The 21,697-nt window shown below is 47.6% G+C and overlaps 1 protein-coding gene across 1 annotated transcript; it reads left to right on the top strand.

Annotated features, from left to right (window-relative positions):
- Window positions 1-10,526: 10,526 nt before the first annotated feature.
- METTL17 (methyltransferase like 17) lies at window positions 10,527-21,633 on the top strand. The gene is made up of 14 exons (XM_078606691.1): window positions 10,527-11,028; window positions 11,162-11,297; window positions 12,774-12,905; window positions 13,023-13,134; window positions 13,945-14,026; window positions 14,482-14,555; window positions 15,122-15,216; window positions 16,052-16,119; window positions 16,417-16,524; window positions 17,051-17,119; window positions 17,790-17,837; window positions 19,014-19,106; window positions 20,155-20,342; window positions 21,254-21,633. Exons 1-14 carry the CDS (start codon window positions 10,972-10,974, stop codon window positions 21,372-21,374), a joined length of 1,383 nt encoding a protein of 460 aa, XP_078462817.1. The 5' UTR covers window positions 10,527-10,971; the 3' UTR covers window positions 21,375-21,633.
- Window positions 21,634-21,697: the final 64 nt, after the last annotated feature.

Below are 21,697 nucleotides of genomic sequence, written 5' to 3'. Positions count from 1 at the left end.
AGTACTAGGGGCCGTCCATAAATGACGTCACGCACCTAGGGGGGGAGGGGGTCAGACATTTGTGACGATGTGTGACGGGGGGGGGGGTGTTTGAGAAATGTGACGTCACATCAAAATGTGCAACTTTAAATAAATATAGACAACACGTTCTACTTAATTAAATAGACTTTTTCATAAATGTTTTCTCCTACAACATCAGAGTGCAGCGTCACACTAAATACGCACTACAATGACAATAGTTTTAAGCGATTTGAAGCATGTTCCACCAGCCCACAGGGGATTATTGTGTCCGTCGTGCAGGGAGGGGCTGGGTGGTGAGGGAGGGGCTGGGTGGGGAGGAGAGGGTTGGGAGGGGCTGGGTGGGGAGGTGGGGAGGGGCTGGGTGGGGAGGGTGGGGCTGGGTGGGTGGTGGCAGGGGTGGGGCTGGGTGGGGAGGGGCTGGTCACCCCGTGGTGCCCTTATAAAACTTAACGTTTAACCTACTCACGCCGGCTTGTGCCCGCCCTCACAGTCGGGCATATTTGTGGAATACACCACGCCGACGTTGACCCTGGCCATTGACCGAGCAACCCAACGTTCCTACCAGCTCCCTCCGCAGGAATGTGTTATTCCGCACTCCCCATATTGTCAGCGGGCAGCATCACTATTGGGTCAACAGGGGGCGGAAGAGTGACTACGCCAATACTCTTTGGTTCTTTCGGTAAAGTCATGTAGGTATAAAATAAATTAAATTAAATCACGACGTTTCGGGCACAACACAAGCGTCCGTCATTAGGTGGGACAACCACAGCAATAAACAATTGGTGAAGTGGGCAAAAGGGCTGCTGTAACAAGAGGCTATATAGGTAATAGAGGGGGGAGGAGCCAGGGAGGAGAGATAGAGCCTCTCTACTCTTTTGTTCTTTCGGTAAAATCACGTTGGTATAAAAACATAAAATCTAATAAATCACGACGTATCGGGCGCAACACAAGCGTCCGTCATCAGGTGGGAAAGTATGGCCTGCTGCTGATGCAGCAACTTCCAGTTTCTCTCCCCCTGTAGCTCTCATTGACATGCTCATTTCTCTGCCCCCTCCCCCCTCTCTCTATATAATGCCTCGTCGCAGAGGCGTTGTTTCTCTGTGTGTCTCTGTGTGCGTCTCTCTCTGTGTGTGTCTCTCTCTATGTGTCTCTCCCCCATGTCTCTCTCTCTGTGTGTCTCTCTATGTGTCTCTCCCCCATGTGTGTCTCTGTGTGTGTGTGTGTCTCTCTATGTGTCTCTCCCCCATGTGTGTGTCTCTCTCTCTGTGCATTCTGGGAGGAGGAGGCTGCTTCCCCGCCTGGAGTGCATAGAGGCCTGGGTTTTCACCACCCAGGCCTGAGCCTGAGAGAGTGAACACGTTCATTAACGTTGTACTCCGTTATCTTTTTTCGTCATCGAGTCTTTTGGTTTCAACAACTTTCTCTCCCCTTCACTGTGAGTACTTTTTTCCTTCACGTGGTGCTGGCTTTTTCGAATTGTTTTGTGTTTCCCTCCGTCCCTACGGCACCACGCCCCCAGGTGTGCTGGTCGAGCAGCCTTGGGGCTGCTGCAGCTGCCTCTCTCCTCGCTCTCTGTCTGTCTCTGTGTGTCTCTCTCTTTGTGTCTCTCTCTCTGTGTCTGTCTCTCTGTGTGTGTCTCTCTCCCCGCGTGTCTCTCTCTGTTTCTCTCGCAGTGCATCTCTCTCTCTCCGTGTGTCTCTCTGTTTCCCTCTCAGTGCGTCTCTCTCTCTGTGCGTCTCTCTCTGTGTGTCTCTCTGTGTGTGTCTCTCTGTGTGTGTCTCTCTCTCTCCGTGGCTCTCTCTCTCTGTGTCTGTCTCTGTGTGTGTCTCTCTCTGTCGTGCGTCTTGCTCTGTCTCTCTCCTCCCTCTGTCTCTCTCCCTCTCTCTTTCTCCTTCGCTGCTGTCTTCTTGTGTGTTTTGTCCCCCCTCCTGCCCCCCCCCTTGAGGGGGGGAGGGGGCTTCGTCTCCCTCCACCTCGCTGCTTTTATTTTTTTTCTTAGCACTTTCTTTTTCTCGTGCTATAGTGCTGTTGCCACACGAGCATAATGGCACAGTGCGAGCATCTTGAATCCCTGACGGATGAACACGGTTTCATCTGTTTTTAATGAAGGACCTGCGCCGCATCGAGAACTGGCGGCCGGTGTCCCTTCTGTGCTCCGACTACAAAAATTTTGCGAAAGTGCTGGCCAATCGCCTCAAGTCGGTGGTGGGGCCAGCTTGTTCGACCCGAACAAACCTACTGCGTCCCTGGCCGATGCTTGCACGACATTGTAAGCACGGTCAGGGACGTGATCACACTGGCGGAGAGGGACGGCATGGACTTGGGCCTCCTCTTCCTCGATCAGGAGAAGGCCTTCGACCGGGTCGGCCACCGCTTCCTGGAAAAACTGCTCGCCGCGTCCGGGTTTGGGCCGGCTTTCAGGTCGCACGTGCGGCTCCTATACGCGGGCGCGTCGAGCCTGCTGAAGATCAACCAGCGGCTCGGTGCCCCTTTCCCCGTGGTGAGTGGAGTCAGACAGGGGTGCCCGCTGTCGGGCCTCCTATACGCCCTAGTCAACGGGCCCCTCGTGCGCCACCTCCAGCTCTCCCTGTCGGGGTACAGGGTGCCGGGCCCCGAGGAGGCGGTCATCAAGGTGTCGGCGTATGCGGACGACCTGTGCGTGGTCGTCACGGATACACATGACGTGTGTGCGCTATGCCGGGCGGTGGAGGCCTATGAGGCGGCGTCCGACGCTAAGATCAACTGGGCGAAGACCACGGCTCTGCGACTGGGGCCGCAGGACGCCGCGTGCCTGGTGCTTCTCCCAGGGGGTGTCGCCTGGAAGATCGACGGCGTCAAATACCTGGGCGTCCACCTCTGGAAGCCCCATGTCACCCAGCAAAACTGGCCCGAACTGGGAGACCGGTTCGAAGCGAAGCTGGCGGCTTGGGCGGGCCTATCCCCGGCGATGTCTTTCAGGGGGCGGGTGCTGATCAGCAACAATCTGGCGGCCGCAGTGCTGTGGCACAGAGCGAAAGCCCTCCAGCCCCCGGAATGGCTATTCGGGGGAGCAGCCCGCTCGCTCACCCGCTTCGTGTGGCAGGGCAAGCACTGGCTAAGGCCGGGAGTCCTCCGCCTACCGGTGGGCGAGGGCGGCCAGGGCCTAGTCGACATCCACGCCAGAATCATGACGTTTCGACTGCAAACCGTACAGCGGCTGCTGTACGGCAAGGAAACCCTACCCTGGGTGGCACCCACCCTCGCCCTGCTGAGAGGCACCGGGGGCTGCCTGGGCTATGGGAAGGAACTGTTCTTGCTGGATCTGGCTCGGGTTAACTACGCGGGGCTACCGGCTATCCACCGGAGCCTCCTGGACGCGTGGCGGAGTCTGGCCTGGGACGGAGAGAGCCTGCAATGCATGCTCGGGCAGTTCCTGCGTGAGCCACTATTTGTCAACGGCCGCCTCGCGGGGATCCGAGAAGAAGCGACGCTGGCCCGCCGTTTCACCTCGGCGGGGATACGAGCGGTGGGGGACTTGGTGCGGGACCGCGACCGGCACCCGGCATGGAGATCCGCGGCTGACGTCAGCAGAGCCGCGGGACTCCGCACCATGCTGGCCGGGGAGAAGCTACTGCACTCGCAGCGATGCGGGAGCTGCGGCTGCGGCTGGAGGCGCCCGAAGACGGCGCCCCCCCCCCCTTCCCAAAATTGCGGTTCACCTGCGCCCAGCCCACCGGGCAAGATGACTCCGGCAAACTGTTAAACTCGAGAGCTGCCAGAGCGTGACCTTCCGGGGCGCGCTCAAGGGAGCGCTGTTCACATGCAGCGTAAAGGCGCTGCGCTGCCGCGAGCTGGCAGAACTCCCAGACACTAAGTGGAGGAGCGCCTTGGCACCATCGGGCGCAGCCACTCCCCAGTGGAGTCGCCTGTATAGGCCCCCCATCACCAAGCGCTGTGGGGACCTACAGTGGAGGCTGCTCCACTGGACGCTGCCCTCGGCCGCGTGGCAAAACAAAATCACCCTGGGGTCGTCTGACCGATGCGCTTTCTTCGGTGCAAGGGAGGACCTGGCCCACCAATACATGGGGTGTTCACGGCTGTCCCCGCTTTTCCAGCTCCTGGAAGCCGTCTCCCGGAAACTGGGGATGGTCTTCCACAAAAGCTGGTTTGCGTACAGGGTGCCTTACCCAACGAGCAAACATCACAACCTGGTCAACTTCGTCTGTGCCCAGGCCAAAATGGCAATCTACAAGACTCGGAAAAAGAAACTGGCCGGTGCGTCGGATGCCGGATGCTCAGCGGTGGCGATGCTACGAGGACTAATCAAGACGCGGCTCCAACTAGAGCACGCGTACTATGCATACACGGGCGACACGCACGCATAATTCTATGAAAGGTAGGGGGCCGGTCAGGCCCTCTGTACTGTGGCAGATGGAATGTTGACGTTCACCCTTTAACGGGGTGGCCACGGTGGGCGGCGTACGTAGCGACGCGGGTACCGGCGCTGCGCGTCAGAATGTGGCGAGTGTGTCGTGTTTTTCTTCCTGTCACCAGGAACCGTACATGACTAAGGACTCCAGCACAATTGCCGCTGGAGGAATAAAGTTGTTTAAAAGTCAAAGTCTCTCTGTTTCTCTCTCTCTGTGTATGTGTCTCTCTCTCTCTGTGTCTCTCTCTGTGTATGTGTCTCTCTATGTGTCTCTCTCTCTGTGTATGTGTCTCTCTCTCTCTCTGTTTCTCTCTCTCTCTGCATCCTGGGAGGTGGTCGCACCTGCTGGGCGCTCCCGCTTTCCCAGGTGTGCGGACGGAGGCCATATGCACGCTAATCCATGTGGTCGTCTTTCTGCATCTCGGCGTATTTTCCAAGTAAGTTTGTACGTATATGATTTGTGTACGCTTCAGTTTTCTTCTGTATGCCATATAGCAAACACGCAAACATGGAAAATGGGGGTTAGTTCACTTTTTTTATGATCAAGTTACATTTTATGAGAACTCCAACTTTTATTTTTAACGTATTACACGTATTTCCCCAGGGAAACCTCACAGAGTCTCAAACTGCTTTTTTGCTGTTTCGTTTGTTGTCCTTCCTCCGCATCTCCGGCTGGCTACGTACGGTGCGAAAGAAGTTCAACATACGTACAGTGCATACAAAAGAGGTTTTGATGAGGATCCTGGTGAGTTTTCCCTGTTGGCGGCTGAGATAGCTCTGTTTCCCAACTGAGTCATTCGTGAGAATTATTTTAAAATTCGTACCATGATGCCGGCACATGATGGCCTTACTCTTCTTAAACTGCCACGGGTTCTTTCACGTCCACTGTAAAGCAGACAGTGCAGGCTTACGGTTACCACACCTGCAGTATTGACCAGGTCGGCCTGCCATATTCAAACCATTAACCTCCTCCTCTTGTATGTGCGTATGTTGAACTTGTTTCGCACCGTACACAGCCAAGGGGCCGTCCATAAATAACGTCACGAAACTCGGGGGGGGGGGTCAGACATTTGTGACGATGTGTTCGGCCTCGGCGCCTCCAGGCCGCACGCCCGCTGCTGCTCTGCTGTAGTACACACAGCTGCGGCTGCTTCGTGTATGACTCCTGCAACTGCAGTTGGGTCGGCTGCAGCTGCTACAGCAGCTACAACAACAACAGCAGCTGCAACAACAACAGCAGCTGCAACAACAATAGCAGCTGCAACAACAACAGCAGCTGCAACAACAACAGCAGCTGCAACAGCAGCTGCAACAACAACATCAGCTGCAACAACAACAGCAGCTGCAACAACAACAGCAGCTGCAACAACAACAGCAGCTGCAACAACAACAGCAGCTACAACAACAACAGCAGCTGCAGCAACAACAACAGCAGCTGCAGCAACAACAACAGCAGCTGCAGCAACAACAACAGCAGCTGCAGCAACAACAACAGCAGCTGCAACAACAGCAGCTGCAACAACAACAACAGCAGCTGCAACAACAACAACAGCAGCTGCAACAACAACAACAGCAGCTGCAACAACAACAACAGCAGCTGCAACAACAACAGCAGCTGCAACAACAACAGCAGCTGCAACAACAACAGCAGCTGCAACAACAACAGCAGCAGCAACAACAACAGCAGCTGCAACAACAGCAGCTGCAACAACAACAGCAGCTGCAACAACAACAGCAGCTGCAACAACAACAGCAGCTGCAACAACAACAGCAGCTGCAACAACAACAGCAGCTGCAACAACAACAGCAGCTGCAACAACAACAGCAGCTGCAACAACAACAGCAGCAAGATGGCGGCGGCGTGTGCGGCCGTGTGTGCGTTGTGCTGCATGGGTGTGGGCTGTGCGTGAGAGTGGGTGAGGGTGAGCTGCGTGTGAGTGAGCTGTGTGTGTGTTTAAATTTAGTGTTTTAAAGATGTCAATTCACCTGCTGTGTATCTTACTACTGTCCCTCCCGGCCATATCTAGTGCCACACTCAACTCTACAAACGGCTACCCGCGTTACTTCGCGTCAATACTTATTGCTAAATTTGCCACTACACCTGCTAATGAAACAACTTATAGACACTTCTACACTCCATCATTGTATCCTTTTAAACCCTATCTTTGTCCCATTACTTCACCAGCACTCCTTCCAAACTTCATTCTGCTCTTAAAAATAACACCATCTGTGAGCTGCTGCTATTCGTCCAAGGTTCGTCGCTCTTCATCCTTTCACAGAAAATACCTGTGCAAACTATTAATTCTACTTTTCTTATTTCTGGGTGGTATTGAGCTTCATCCTGGCCCAAATGTAAAGAACTCATATAATTCTGTAGATTTTTCTGGCAGAAAAGGTGTTGGTGTTCTACATGTCAACATCAGAGGGCTTTTGATTAAATTAAGTCAACTAAAACTAGAAGTAGCAAATCTTGACCCGGACATATTTTGCCTAACAGAAACATTTCTCACTCCTGCCGTCAATGACTTGCAGATTACGATTGACAACTACAACCTTTTTCGGCTTGACCGAGGATCTAAAGGAGGTGGAATTGCCATCTATGTTCGTAATACTATTGCATGTTCACCAGCTCACTCCTTGTTTAAAAAATGTTGCTTTGAAGGTCTGGCTCTCAGAATAACTCTCCCTAATAATCAACACATATTGGTAGTGTGCTGCTATAGACCGCCTAGTGGTAAGGATGTTGAAGCTGCATCTGCACTGAGAGAGCTTCTTGGGGGCCTCCCTAAAGGTGAAATAGTTTTAGTGGGTGATCTAAATTGGAATTGGTTAAACCCGCCGGCCGTGGCCACAAATTTTGCAGATGAATTTAACCTGTTTCAATTAATAAATGTCCCCACAAGACCCAACCTAAAAAATCCGGGACAGTCATCTCTGCTTGACGTCCTATTGACAAATGCCCCTCACAATTTCGCACTGACTGGTGTTCTAGGTAATAACCTTAGTGATCACTCCTTCATTTTTGGGGTGAGATCATCAGCCAGACACAAAGCCCCCCCTAAATTGGTTGAGAAGCACTCCATGAGACACTTCAGCATACAGGCATTTACTAATGATGTGCTTCACTCGGATATTGACAAGGTCTGTGATATTCCAAACCTGACTACGGCTTGGGAGACCTTCAGGTACACGTTTCTACAAATTCTTAACAAACATGCTCCGTTGGTTAAATTTAAAACTAAAGGCAATCGTCCACCATGGTTTGATCCTTTGATTACAAAACTCATGAAAACTAGAGACAAGGCTTGGGCATGTGCTCAGAAAAGTAATTTGGTTAATGACTGGCTAGAATACAGGATTTTAAGGAATAGATGCGTCAAAAAAATACGGCATGCAAAAAATGACTACTTCTCTTCTACTCTCCTTGAATCTCATGGAAATGCCAGGATTTTCTGGAAAACAATCAAATGTATCGAAAAAGCATCCAAAACAGATCATCTGCCCGTTCAGCTTAACCGAAATGGGGAATATTTTTCAGATCCCCAAAAAATAGTTGACAATTTTAACCTTCATTTTTCTGAAGCTGGTACCCTATTTGATAATCTATTGGGAGTCACCCCTGCTCATGCAAATTCCTACACCCCTATCCAAACATTAAGCGAATTTAGTTTTCAGCCAATCCACGAAAGTAATGTTTTGAAACAACTGTCCTTCCTCAAAGGGTCCTCCTCTACCGGAGCAGATAGTATTCCCGTCTTTGCTCTACTAAGTGTTGGTCACCTAATATACAAACCTATAGCCCATATTTTCAACCTGTCCATCAAAGAAGCATCAGTTCCTCTAGAATGGAAACATTCCTATGTTCGTCCACTTCACAAAGGGGGCCCTAAAGATGATCCAAATAACTACCGACCTATCTCAATTTTGTCCCCGTTGATGAAAATTTTTGAAAAATTATTGAACTACCAAATTATCAGTTTCCTGTCCGCCAACAATTTATTACATCTAAAACAATCTGGGTTCCGAAAAAAATACAGCACCACATCTGCTGCATTAGACTCTATGAATCACATTTACAGTAGCCTTGATAATAAGCAGTACTGCGCCTGTCTTTTTCTTGACTTGTCCAAAGCTTTTGATACAGTAGACCACAACATCCTGCTTAGTAAAATAAGTTGCCTCGGTTTTTCCGAAAACACAGTAAAATGGTTAAAAAATTACCTCTTTTCTCGCACCCAAACTGTATTCACAGATGGTTGGAGGTCAAACAGTGTTAAGATAACAAAAGGGGTTCCACAGGGTTCCATTCTCGGCCCCCTCTTGTTCTCTCTTTATGTAAATGACTTGGGCTCTGAACTGGATTATTCCAGGGTAAATCTTTTTGCAGATGACACGGTACTAATTACTGCTGGCCGCTCTCCGGATGACGTGATTGCTAAGCTCCAGAGTGATTTCAACAAACTACAACATCAGCTAGTTGCTCTTAAACTAGTCCTAAATCCTGCCAAAACCAAGGTGCTATGCTTCTCACCAGGACTAAAGCGGGAAGTTATTTTCCCCAAATTACATTCCTTAAATAATGATCAAATAGAGCAAGTTAAGATCTATAAGTATCTTGGGATCATCCTGGATTCAAAACTGAATTTTGAAGATCACATTGATTATATTGGGAAAAAGACAAAAATTAAAATTGGTTTTCTATATCGACACAAGCACTGCTTCCCCCCTATGTTCCGTTTGGAATTGATTAAAGCTACCATACTGCCTCTACTTGATTACTGTGACATTGTTTATAAATCAGCCCCAAGTACTGTACTGAAGAAGCTTGACTCAATGTATCACTCGGCCTTAAGATTTGCATTGAACTGCCCATATAGGACTCACCACTGTGACCTCTACATTGGGTCAAACTTAACATCTCTGAATGTTCGACGGCTTGTGCACCAGATCTTATTTATTCATGATGTACTTGCAAAAGAATCTGCAGATTACCTGCTGGATCTCATCTCTGTTTCAAAGAACAAATTTGACCTAAGGTCTACACTCATTTACCAGCTTAATATTCCCTATTGCCGTACATATACTGGAGGAAGGGCCTTTGCTATTGATGCCCCCAGGGTCTGGAATGCTGTTGCCAATAAATTGAAACTTGAGTCACTACCTATGAGATCTTCACTCAAAACTGCTCTAGAGGAGTTGTACACCCCTAGCTGCCAGTGCTATTCAGTGACCTAAAATAAAATGTTTCGCTCCGGATGATCGCTGCAAAGTATGACCTGTGTTTTGATTTAGTGTGCTGATCTTAAAGGTGGAGTGACTCATGCAGCCAGCTATGGCTGCAGGGTTTTGGTAGTACATGTTGTTTATGCCATTTATTGTGAAAATTCTGTCACAGTTCCTATGATTGCTTTTTCATTGCTTTCATGGCTTTATTTTGGTGATTTCGAAAAGTTTATTGGTTTAGCCATGTTTGTTTGTTGTAGTACAGAGTTAGACTGATGGCCTTAATTTAAGCTGTCTTGTGGTTGTTGTTGTTGTTGTTTGACTTGCATCCCACTGGGATTTTTGCACACAGCGTTGGTGTACGGTGTTTTTTCTGCAATATTTTGCTGTCTTTTCTTGGATTTTCTGTTTGCACTTAGTCACATATTCACTTTAAGATGTTTTTTTGTTCATGTTTTTGTTTTTTGTTTGTTGCGGTTGCACCCGATTCAAGAGCTGAATGGCTCACAGGGCTATACCTAATAAATGAACTTGAACTTGAATGTGTGACGAGGGGGGGGGTTGAGATATGACGTCACATGAAAATGCGCAACTTTAAATAAATACAGACAACACGTTTTACTTAATTCAATATACTTTTTAATAAATGTTTTCTCCTACAACATCAGAGTGCAGCGCCACGTTAAATACGCACTACAATGACAATAGTTTAAAGCGATTTTAAGCAAGTTTTATTTTTGGGGGGGTGAGCTTTGTGACGTCACATTTGAGGGGGGGGGGTCTGACTTTTTGTGACGCCGTGTGACAAAGGGGGGGGGGGGGTCAAAAATCGTCCAAAATCGCGTGACGTCATTTATTTACGTCATCGGGAGAAATCTCGGCAACTCCCCGCTACAGTGCGACGTTCTACTGTACTACAGTAGACTCGGCGGTCACGTGGGACCCACGCGCGTCGTACAGTGCGCGCTCGCGTCTCAAAGACAGCACGAGTCTCTCCCCGTGTCTCTGTCTCAGCGACTGTCTCTCCCCGTGTCTGTCTCTCTCCCCGTGTCTGTCGTCTCTCCCCGTGTCTCTGTCTCAGTGTCTCTCTCTCCGTCTCGGTGTCTCTCTGTGTCTCTCTCTCCGTCTCGGTGTCTCTCCGTGTCTCTATCGCCCTCTGTCTCTCCCCGTGTCTGTGTCTCCCCGTGTCTCATTGTGATATCTCCCCGTCTCTCTCTGTCTCTCCCCGTGTCTCCGTCTCCGTGTCTCTCTCTGTTGTCTCCCCGAGGGGTTCCTCCGCCCCGAGCCGTGCCGTGCAGGCTGCACTCCCGGCTCGCGCCATGCGTCTCCTCGCCGGCTGCAGTTGGCGGCGTCCTCAGCCCCGGCAGCTCGTTCGGGTACGCGGAGAGGAGGAGACGAGAGAGACACGGGGGGGGGGAGGTCCGACGTTCCGCCACGCACACCTCTCGCAGGCGACACTGCCCGTAACGCAGACACCGCCCCCCCCGCGCGCGTGTTTTCGTCCCCCAGTGCATCGCGGAGGCGACGGCGGAGGAAGCCGCCGCCAAACAGTTCCAGTCCTTCAGGAAGCACCCGGGCATCGGCCACGTGCAGAGCGTGAAGATCCCCGAGCCCCTGCGGCAAGGGGTGAAGGTGGTGCTGGCGAGTGAGTGCGCGCCTTGCTCCGCCGTGGGCTCGCACGATGATGATGATGCCCTCGGTCTTTGCATTGTTTTTAAAGTCGCCACCTTGTCCTGGCGTCATATGACGATGATTGCTGGAGTCCAGGGCTTTGGGATGTATACTCTTAGGTTTTTTCGGTAAAGTCACGTCGTTAAAAATAATTAATAAAAATAAGTTATAAATAAAGAATGGAAATAAATAATAAAATAATGGAAATAAGAATTGACATAAAATAATAAATCACGACGTTTCGGAGGCAACACAAGTCTCTGTCATCAGGTGGGACCGTCACAGCTAAATTTACTGTGTTAAGTGTCCACTTGTGTTGCCTCCGAAACGTCGTGATTTATTATTTTATTTTTATTATTTCTATTATTTATTTTTACCTACGTGACTTTACCGAAAAAACCTAAGAGTATGAATCCTTGCAGTCACGAAAGCTTCACATCTGTCGGATGTAATTGAGCCGGCATGATATCGTTGGAATAAATATCAAAACAGACTCTTAGACACACGATTCAAGAAGTGTATTGAGTATAAGAATCAATGTATATGGATGCAAAGTGATGCAACCTATTGAATTTTAAAACATCCACTTGACCATGCAAGATAATTTTAGCACTTAATGAGAACACACATACCCATGTACAGCGACGATTATGGGCAGTGTATCATTTGTATCGAAAAATAATAACGTGGAACCATGCATGGCCAGGGTCTGTAATGGTTTTAATGTGGAAATAAAAGCATGCGTTGCGCCGGTTACAAAGTGTCTGAAGCATGCTAGCCTACTCCACCCCCCAGTCACAGAGAGAGAGCATAGTCCTTAATGGATCTGTCTAAGCGGAAAACGAAGAAGAACTGGACTAATTTGTTTATTCTGGTAAATATAAAAACTTGATCATTGTTTTTTTACCCTTCTATCTGGCAACAAAACTGACACCTTTTTTTACAAAGAGTCATGTTTGCATAGACCACAATACCTGCAGCCATAATGCAAACAAAAAACATAACTCTGATAATATATGCATTGTCCTTGAAGTTGATTGGTCCACACCCGAGACAGCTTTCCTTAGAGCCTAGTCTCACATGGGTTGGACCAGATGACGCCATATTGTGGTCTATACAAACATGACTCCTTGTAAAAAAGGTGTCAGTTTTGTTGCCAGATAGAAGGGTAAAAAAAACAATTATATTTTTTACTGGCAAATGAGGTTCCAATGGTATAAACAACTTGTATATGAGCCTTTGAATTGGAAGAGGCTGGTTTCCAGTGTGACTGATCTCTAATTATGGTGTTTTCCTGTACACGGTTAAGCTCAACATCTATAATTCGTGTTCCGTTATGAATGGGTCATTAGGTGACCTATCATTGTTTAAAGTAATCAACTGCTATTGCATTCGCATGCTTTCCTTGTATAGATGTGTTTGGTTTAAGACCGGTGTTTGTGTACGACAGAGTTCCAGATCCCACATCTGCCAGAGCGGATAAAGGAGCTTTGCAACTATCTTTGGAGTCGCACGCTGCCAATCGAAATGCAACCCCTTCAGAGGAGGGCATCGCAGGTCCATCGCGACGTCGTCAAAGGCTGTGAGTAGTAGCGGCACGGCCGCGAGGACCGCACGGTTTACTGTGGCGGCGACGCCACCGTTCTCAACTCGTCCTGAGGAGGTACAATGTTTAACTCGTGTATTTGTTTCTTTTTAGATGGGTTTGAGGAAACCGGCGATCGTTTGGAAAAGCAGAAACAAGATGAAATGGTGGAAAGTCTGGTACTGCAGAAACTGCGTAAGGTGACCTATCACTGGAAGATGCTCAGGTGAGTGTTCACGATATGCGATGTATGGCGCCATAGCATATAGCCGTCTAAATCTTATCGATTTCATGCATTGCATGTAGCAATGCTCACACCAAGAGGCGTCCCATTATTACCCAGTGATTCCTACATCCCCACTCCCTGCCGCCATCATGTTTGAGAAAGTGTTGCAAATGACGTAGAACCGCATTTCATGCTGCATGACCGTCTAGGGAAAGAAATTTGACCGTATTTCACCACGCTTATCAATGCGGGTAGGCGAAGGCACCCACCTGCCATGGCGCCCAGTGACCCCTCAGCCTCTCCGGGGTTAGCCATTCGCACCTCCAACTGGCTGGAATGATAACTCGATAGGCCTTATTTGCATGCCCAGAGTCCGCCAGAACAACCAAATGAAATGTAAAGCCGGACATATTTATATCCAAACTATTATTAAGTTAAATTGAATTCCTGCAGTCACAAAAGTTTTAAGTAAGACTTAAAACTTTTGTGACTGCAGGAATTCATATTTTGGTTCTTTCAGTAAAGTCACGTAGATATAAAAAAAAAATCTAAAAAGCAAAAAACCCACGACGTTTCGATCGCAACACAAGCGGTCTTCTTCAGGTGGAAAGATTTTTTGTATTCTATCTACGTGACTTTATCGAAAGAACCAAGAATATCATTAAGTTACTGTTATAACGTCAATGTAATTAATCACAGTACGTTTTTGGGTTAGGCCGCACAAAATAACTGGCCATTTTTACTCGCTGCGTGTTTCGCGTTATCGAGTGCTCTCGTGCAAAGTTGGCGCGGCGTGTCGTTTGCCCCCAGGTACGACGAGGCCATGAGCCTGACCTTCATGGCGGCGCGCATGGGCGGGTGCCACGCGGCCACTGTGCGTGCGCTCACCGAGGTGAGCGGCTCCTTTGCTCCTCTACCGTCACTCGCGGCCTCCCCGGTTCATTTACTATTGGTGACCGAAGTATTAATGGGCGAGGGCAGGATGCAGTTGATTGATCATGGCTGATGATGATGATGATCAAACAGGATATAATTATTAGGATTCAATATGAAGGTGGCCAGTACATCCATTTACATCCATCTGGCCAAGCACAAGTCGTGTAACAACCACCCCACAGTGATTCGATTCACGGCCACAATTCCGGCCACGATTTGTTGCAATAAGGGATTCTTATTTTGCCTGGTTTTTACTGCCTTACTTGTTTCTTTGCCTCGTTTGTGCGATTTGCTTCGGTGCAGCTCACTGCAGTCACCAACGATTACTTGATTAGCAGATACAGTGCGTGAATGATAGACGCACGGCCCGACCCGTGTGATGTGAGCTTAAGAATGTATGTTGTGTTCTAGATCAAGAAACGTGTTCCTGACTTTCGCCCCACGTCCCTCCTGGATTTCGGCTCGGGCACAGGCAGCTCTGTGTGGTGCGCCACACATCCCACCACGTCACAGCCTCTGCAGCACAACACATGCATCACATCTAGAGCTGTACTTCACTCGCTGTACAAACACAAAGATATAGCCTATAGCCTAAAATGACTATTGGGGGCAAGTGCTATTAGAGGGCACCTATGTAGGCTGGCATGGCACATGGTTGTTTACACACCGTACCAGGTACTCTTATAAGGCTAAGTCAACCTAGAGGAGGCCCAGGACCGGTTCAGATAATCGTAACTGGTGTTGGCCGTGAGCAGGAATCGAACTCGGATTGTAAACTTCGTATTAATATCATGGAATTAAGCTGCGGTAATGACGTTTTAGATATGAATGCATGCGGGGTATATGGAGGTGCGGGTTATCTGAAATTTGTTTTACACAAAACGCTATTTTTGCGGGTTATATGTGTCTGCGGGGTATATGTGTCTGCAGGGTTATATGCGTATGCGGGCTATATGCGGGAAAATACGGTATATGTGGGAACTTTGTGTTTGTCGCTGCCCGGAGTCTTGTCTCTGTTCCACTCGTGCTGATTGCCTTGTTCGTGCTCCAGGGCTGCTCACGAGACCTGGTCAGGATCCATTGGGGATCACTACTGCGTGGACGTGTCGCCCGCCATGAACAAGCTCGCCGACGTGCTGCTCCGGGGTAGGCCCGGAGCTCGCCAAGCCTCGCCAGCCTTGCTCCTGGCTGAGCTTGTCGCTCATCATTGCGGCAGATCCATAAAACCCCAAACCTGAATTAAAAATTGGCCCAGCGGTAGCATTGCTCACCACTTGTTGCAGAGGTTCGCTGTTCGATTCCGGCAGGCCACCCTGGTTACTACTGCGGGTGTAATAACCATAAGTACGGCCGTCTGCTTTACAGTCGACGTTTAATGAGCCCCCTGATGTAATTGGAAACAAGTAGGCCATTGTTTATCCATCCAAATTTTCCCAAATAAAAAAATTACCCACAGATTACTCATTGGCATTACACATAGCAATCAACGCCCTCTACTCGCAGACAAATGCCCACTTGCAGGCTGGGTGCTGAGTCACCATGTACCATTCAGGAACAATTACCACTGGGGTGCCTTTAGCATTTTTAAAATGAGATGTGGTATAATTCAATAAATGCGTGTAAAGCGCTCCGAGAAGTCCAGATGTAATGGACGCTTTATCAAAAACATGTCTTCATCATTATTGATGTGATCCTTTACATCCAAATTCTAATCTGACAAGATGTTAAGATGCCAATTTTAGTGCGTGGCCGAGTTTAAATGTCATGGGATTTCTTTTGTTTAACCTTTGGTGACCTTGCTGAGACCATCCACTCACTGCACACGAGAAGGCGGTTTAATCTCAGGCAGCAGATGCTGACACCTGGGTTTGAACGCGGGATCTCAGCGCTGCCCGCTGAGCGCTCCGACCTCTGCATGGTCCGGCCGCCTCTCGTTTGCTCAAAACTTAATCCGTTGCTTTTCCACGTCTCTGCTGATCAGGAGGACAAGAAAATGCGACGTCAGTTATTGAGAGGGTCTACTTTCGCCAATTTCTACCTCCATCAAAGGTGATTTGTTACAGTTCAATACAACATCAGTGTCAGGTTTCACTCATAAGTTATCCGTTGCTTTTTCACTATATTTTAATGTGTTTAGTTATTGGCCAAGTGTGATGGTAAACACTTGAAATCGAGCTCCCCGGGAGCTGGATCTGACTGCGCTCAATCGTGCGTGCTTTATTTTATAAATGGACCACATTTGTTTCTGAGTGTCATATAATTGCACAGCATTTAAAGAATGTAAATATATATAGAGTTATTTTTGTGTGCACTGCAGTACGAAGCGTACCATTGTGCGATCTGCAGGTACGATACGACGTTGTTGTGGCAGCGTTTTCGCTGAGCGAGCTGGGAAGCGCCACCGATCGTCTCAGCACCGTGCTGTCTCTGTGGCAGAGAACAAACTCTTTTCTGGTAAAATGTTACATTCATTTCAAATGTTTTTGATCGAAAAAAAGTAATGTTTGTACGCGTGCCATTACGGGTTTTTTTGCTTTGTCAATTGACACCCTGGACCCCCCTTGCGCACGAGATGTTACATCTGGAGGGATTTTGCAGGAGAAATATTTTTAAAATACATTTTAAATAAATAATACATGGCACCCATGAAGACAGTTTGCCGGCAAATATAAATCGGGAGCAGAAGCAACCAAAATATAAAGCGGAGCAAACACAACCACGTTACATCTGAAAAATATGAAACGGTGCCCAAACATCAACAATATTCAGTACAATTAATTTCGAGTAACAAAATTTGGCTCGACCAAATTACTATGAAAAACACTTTCTCGTAAAATCAAGGTACAGAAACATTCATGTAGTGTCGAGTGACTATTGCACGGGTATGTCAGAGGGGTGCATGTTTGGTGGAGATCATAACAATGATGTCAGCTGCTCTTGTGTCGATGTCCTGTTTCTGTCGTTCGTTGTCTGTGTTCAGGTACTGATTGAGAATGGAACTCTCAGTGGATATACCATTCTAATGCAGGCAAGGGATGCACTTCTGCAGGTGAAGGGCTGCGCCTAGCATACCATCACTGTCTCGTTACATTATTCTACTCACCCACACCGGCTAGCAGAGTAAGCGCATCACAATAAGATTGCAAGTTCAAATCCTGGTTTGCGGTTGACAGGCCATCGTCTCACCAAGGCCGATAAAATAGGTACCACTTTGTGGGGAAATCATATGAATGTGCAATTTACAAAACTGACAAGATAAGCACCACCTCCACGCTCATTTGAGAATTGAGGTGTTGGGTGGTGGAGGGACACTGGAGGGAAATTAATCCACGTGGCTGACAATTCACAAAGTTTTCTTACGTGCGGTCATTTCAGAACTCGTAACAACAGCCAAGCAAATTGGCAGCGTTCTTCGAAATTATCTTATGCTAGTCTCCATAGTTTCAGCATCGTCAGCCATGGTCTATCGTCCGCTGAATGAAGGCCTCCCATACGTCATGGTGCTGTGATACCACAAAAATCCATCTTGCGCCTGCTCATGCATGGATCTCATCACGTTCTCTCCTGTCTCTGATAAATATTGACAAATACGCGTAGAACTGAACTCATGATAATTTTAAAAATGGCCCTGTATCATGGATAAAACTCGGGTATGTTGATTTAAAACCCACCACTAAATGGCAGATGAAATACCCCTGATTTTTGGTGTGTGTAAACAGGAAACTGATGAGCAGAATAAAGAAAATCAAGGGCACGTCTTTGCACCTGTAAGTACGGCAGCCACCGTGTCCTGCGCGTGTGGCTGCCGACCTCGCCTTTTTGATGAGCATCGAGATTTATTTTTCCATTTCCTGCCTGACGATCGCTGGGAAATTCCTTGTGAGCAATGCACAAGCAGCTTGTGATGCGGTAGTGGGTGGGTGGGGGGGATTCGCTTTAGCTCCACTGAAGATTCTCTTTGATCCAAGTCTTATAAGACAAATCCACTGGCATCCTCACAGGACAGAGAATTCCGGACCCTCACTATCCCAAAGATAGCAGGAGTTGAGGATGAAGGGGATATGGATGGAGGAGGCATTGTGCTTGATGTTCATGCCAAGGAAATAGTGATGTCCCAATGTCGAAGCGCCAGCGGAAAGAGAACATCTTCCCACTGTGTAGACTGGCGGTCTTGTAGGTCAGATCCAGTCCCAACCTTGACAGTGGCCTTAAACAATTACATCAAGGCCTTGTGCAGCAAGGTCACGAGATTATCACAGCCACCATCCTTGATGCCATCGCTCCATCCCCCTCCCCATCACTCTCCACCACGGTTGTAGACCGGTATAGCGAGAGGTCAGCTATAGGGACCCCGCTGGCTCTGAGCCACCACCATGGAGCTCACAAAGCCAGAAACCCACCCCATCACGTGTGATGGAGATGAGTTTCGCGATTGGTTTTCACAAAATAACCATTGGGGGGTAGTACGTTTGGCGCTGCGTCACGTGACGCAGGGGGGAGCCACGTCCCGTAGACCTAATTTACTTGCTCACAGTGAAGCTTCTCTCATGTGAAACTCCCCTTATCCGTGACATCACTCTTCATTGCAGATAACAAGTATAACATTACATTGCTGGATGTTGATTTTTTTGGGTTGGACTACTTAATGGTTCAGCCACTGTTTGGTTGTGTAAGGCTACACGACCTGACATAGCCAAACAAATGATATTGTCTCGTGTATCGGCATTTAATGCACCAGTTTTATTGTTTCAGCTCACCGGTAAGAAACAAATAATTGGTGGGGTAAACACTCGTGCACACGCGACAATTAAAATTGTTTGCAACGGACATTTGACCAGATCGTGATGTGGCCTAACCCAATTGCATCATGTTAACAATGAACATTGTCAACGCTTAAATTATCACGGGAAGAAATTGCAGCTGACTGAATGTTCTCCCTGCAGTGTCCACATGGTCTGCAGTGCCCACGGACGCTGGCGAGGAAGCTCATTCCGTGCAACTTCACTCAGAACTACCAGCCGTTTGACTTTGAATCCGTAAGTGATTGCAAAACGTGACAAATCACTTTATTCATTTAAATGTCTTCACCTGTCAGCGTTAGGTTGATTGACGATCCGGCACTCACCGATTCATTCCAGTTACAGTAAAACCTTGGATTGCGAGCATAATTCGTTCCGGAAACGTGTTTGTAATCCAAAGCACTTGTATATCAAAGCACTCGTATATCAGTTGTGATCACGTGACGCTCTGCAGACAAAGCGTATACGTACCACTTGTATTGCAAGACCTCGCTCGTTTATCAAATTAATATTTATTTAAAATTTTTGCTCGTCTTGCAAAACACTCGCAGACCAAGTTACTCGCAATCCAAGGTTTCACTGTACTCGCTCACCAGCGGTCAGTCACCTTTGTATCACTCTTCCCTGGCTACCACCATGGATAGGGTTCCTGTGAACTTCACTCATTGATTCCTCCCTCCACGTCAAGAACTTGGTTCTCTCGGACCATTTCATCCCGACCACATCGTGTTCAACCACCACACCAGCCAGGTGGAGAGTGTAGACTCCTCAATGCTGAAACTAATATGAACACCCTTGAAAATGAGATGTTTCATCTGAAGGGATTTTCCTGGAAAAATATTTTCATCATCAGCCATAATAAATCCACCGCTGAATGAAGGCCTTCCCAAGCCACGCCACCGCTCCTGATCCTACTATGCAACGATCCATCCAGCACCTGTACATGAATCGAACGCATCGCTCCATCTCCTTGGTGGGTATCATCTTAGACGCATTCTATTCCTTGACTGCCAATGTTTTTTTTTTACCATTCATCGTAGCCATGATTTGTCCCACCCAACCCATTTTTCTTCAGCTTGGACAGTCATTAACCTGTGCATCTTCTTTAATCCATGTGTTCCTTTGTCTTTCAATGTAATTCTAAGAATGCATAAAAAATGTAAAGATATCTTCAAACACAAAGAATTACAGTCACTGATATGTAACGATCGGCAACAGCAACATCATTAGAACTACTTCAGCAGGAGGTTGCATATTGCCGTTTGCCGTGGCTCTTGCGTTCCAGAAACTACATCCTTCCAGAACAGAGAAGTTCTCGTACCTGATTTTCCGCCGCGGTGAGGAAAACGCTGAGCAGGTTTGGCCGAGGATCTTGCAGCCGGTGCAGTGCAGGACGCGCCACGCGCACTGCCTCATGTGCTGCTCCAACGGAGCCATCGAGCACGTCGTGTTTACACGCCAGAGGCACGGCAGGTAAGCACCGCAGCCCAGACACCACCAATAAAAACATTAATTCATCCATCATTGATTTCTGGGTTTGGCCATGTAATCTGGTCAAATTTGTGTCGCAAAACCCTCCAACAACTGTGACGTAGTAAAATTAAATTGTCACGTGGTATTCAAACATACCTATTATATAAGTTCAGCGGTAAGTTTAATAGAAATTAAATCTTGACTTAAAGCTTTCGTGACTGCAGGAATTCATATTCTTTGGGTCTTTCGGTAAAGCCACGGAGATAGAACAAATAATAAAATAATATTTTTATTATATTACTTTACTATGTTCTATCTACGTGGCTTTACCGAAAGACCTAATTAATAGCAATTCTCAACCAAATGCAGCAATCAGATGTGACGTTTTGATGGAAACTGCAAGCATCCTCAGGACAGAACCAGGAAAGCAGAATAATTGTCACCCAACACTGCCTAAGAATAGGGAAGTCGGCTTTAGGTTGTTGGAATTCTGGTTATTGTATTTATCACACAGATTAACTTAAACAAATTGATGGATGTGGATGCTCGGGATGGTATGGAATATGCTCAGCAACTTGGATCATGGCAGGAAAGAAAGTAGGCACAATCAGAAGGGTATGGTTGTGGGGTGTCTGCAGGAAAACAATAAATCATGTCAGTGAGTCCACCCACACAAGATAGTCACCACCCAAGTGCATCTGGAATCCCTTCAATAAGATGTTTTTTCTATCAACAATGGGTCGTGCTTGTTTATACTCTATAAAGACTGTATCCTGCCAGTCAAGTGCAATGTTAGTACTCAACAACTTGAATATGATGAAGGTCACAACCTACTACAGTAATTTTCTATCATTAGATTGTCATTCGGACAAGCAGCTGTTGCAAATGCCTGTGTTTGTTGTGTGTCCTAGAGATCTGTACCGGAGCATTCGTCACTGCAAGGTGGGAGACAGGGTGCCTACAGACCAGCTGGACTTTAAGGAGAATTCCAACCATGAGTCATCTGATGAATCATCTGACGAGTCACAATGATACGTGTTTTTTTACGCTCGCTGTTAAAAAAATACAAATTTAAACTATGAACTTTATTGAGTCTTATTGTCCTGTGAACACTTTGGATTATGTGAAGACCACTGCATAATTCAAGGCCCCTGGAAAGGGAATTACTGTACATATGTTCAACAAATAATTATGAAATGAGATTAACTTTTCAAAATGTTGTTTTTTGAGAAAAAAACATACGAACCAGAATACATGTTTTGCAAATAAATGTACGTCCGGACTGAAAATATCTCGGCACATCCTGCGTTTAATCATGTGTGAACAAGATCCAGCAGGTGGCATCTCCTTCAAAA

Source organism: Lampetra planeri, chromosome 26 (assembly GCF_965212315.1).
Source record: "Lampetra planeri chromosome 26, kcLamPlan1.2.h2, whole genome shotgun sequence".
NCBI lineage: Eukaryota > Metazoa > Chordata > Hyperoartia > Petromyzontiformes > Petromyzontidae > Lampetra > Lampetra planeri.
The sequence above is the reverse complement of the archived record's forward strand: the minus strand, read 5'-3'. Positions and strand labels throughout refer to the sequence as shown.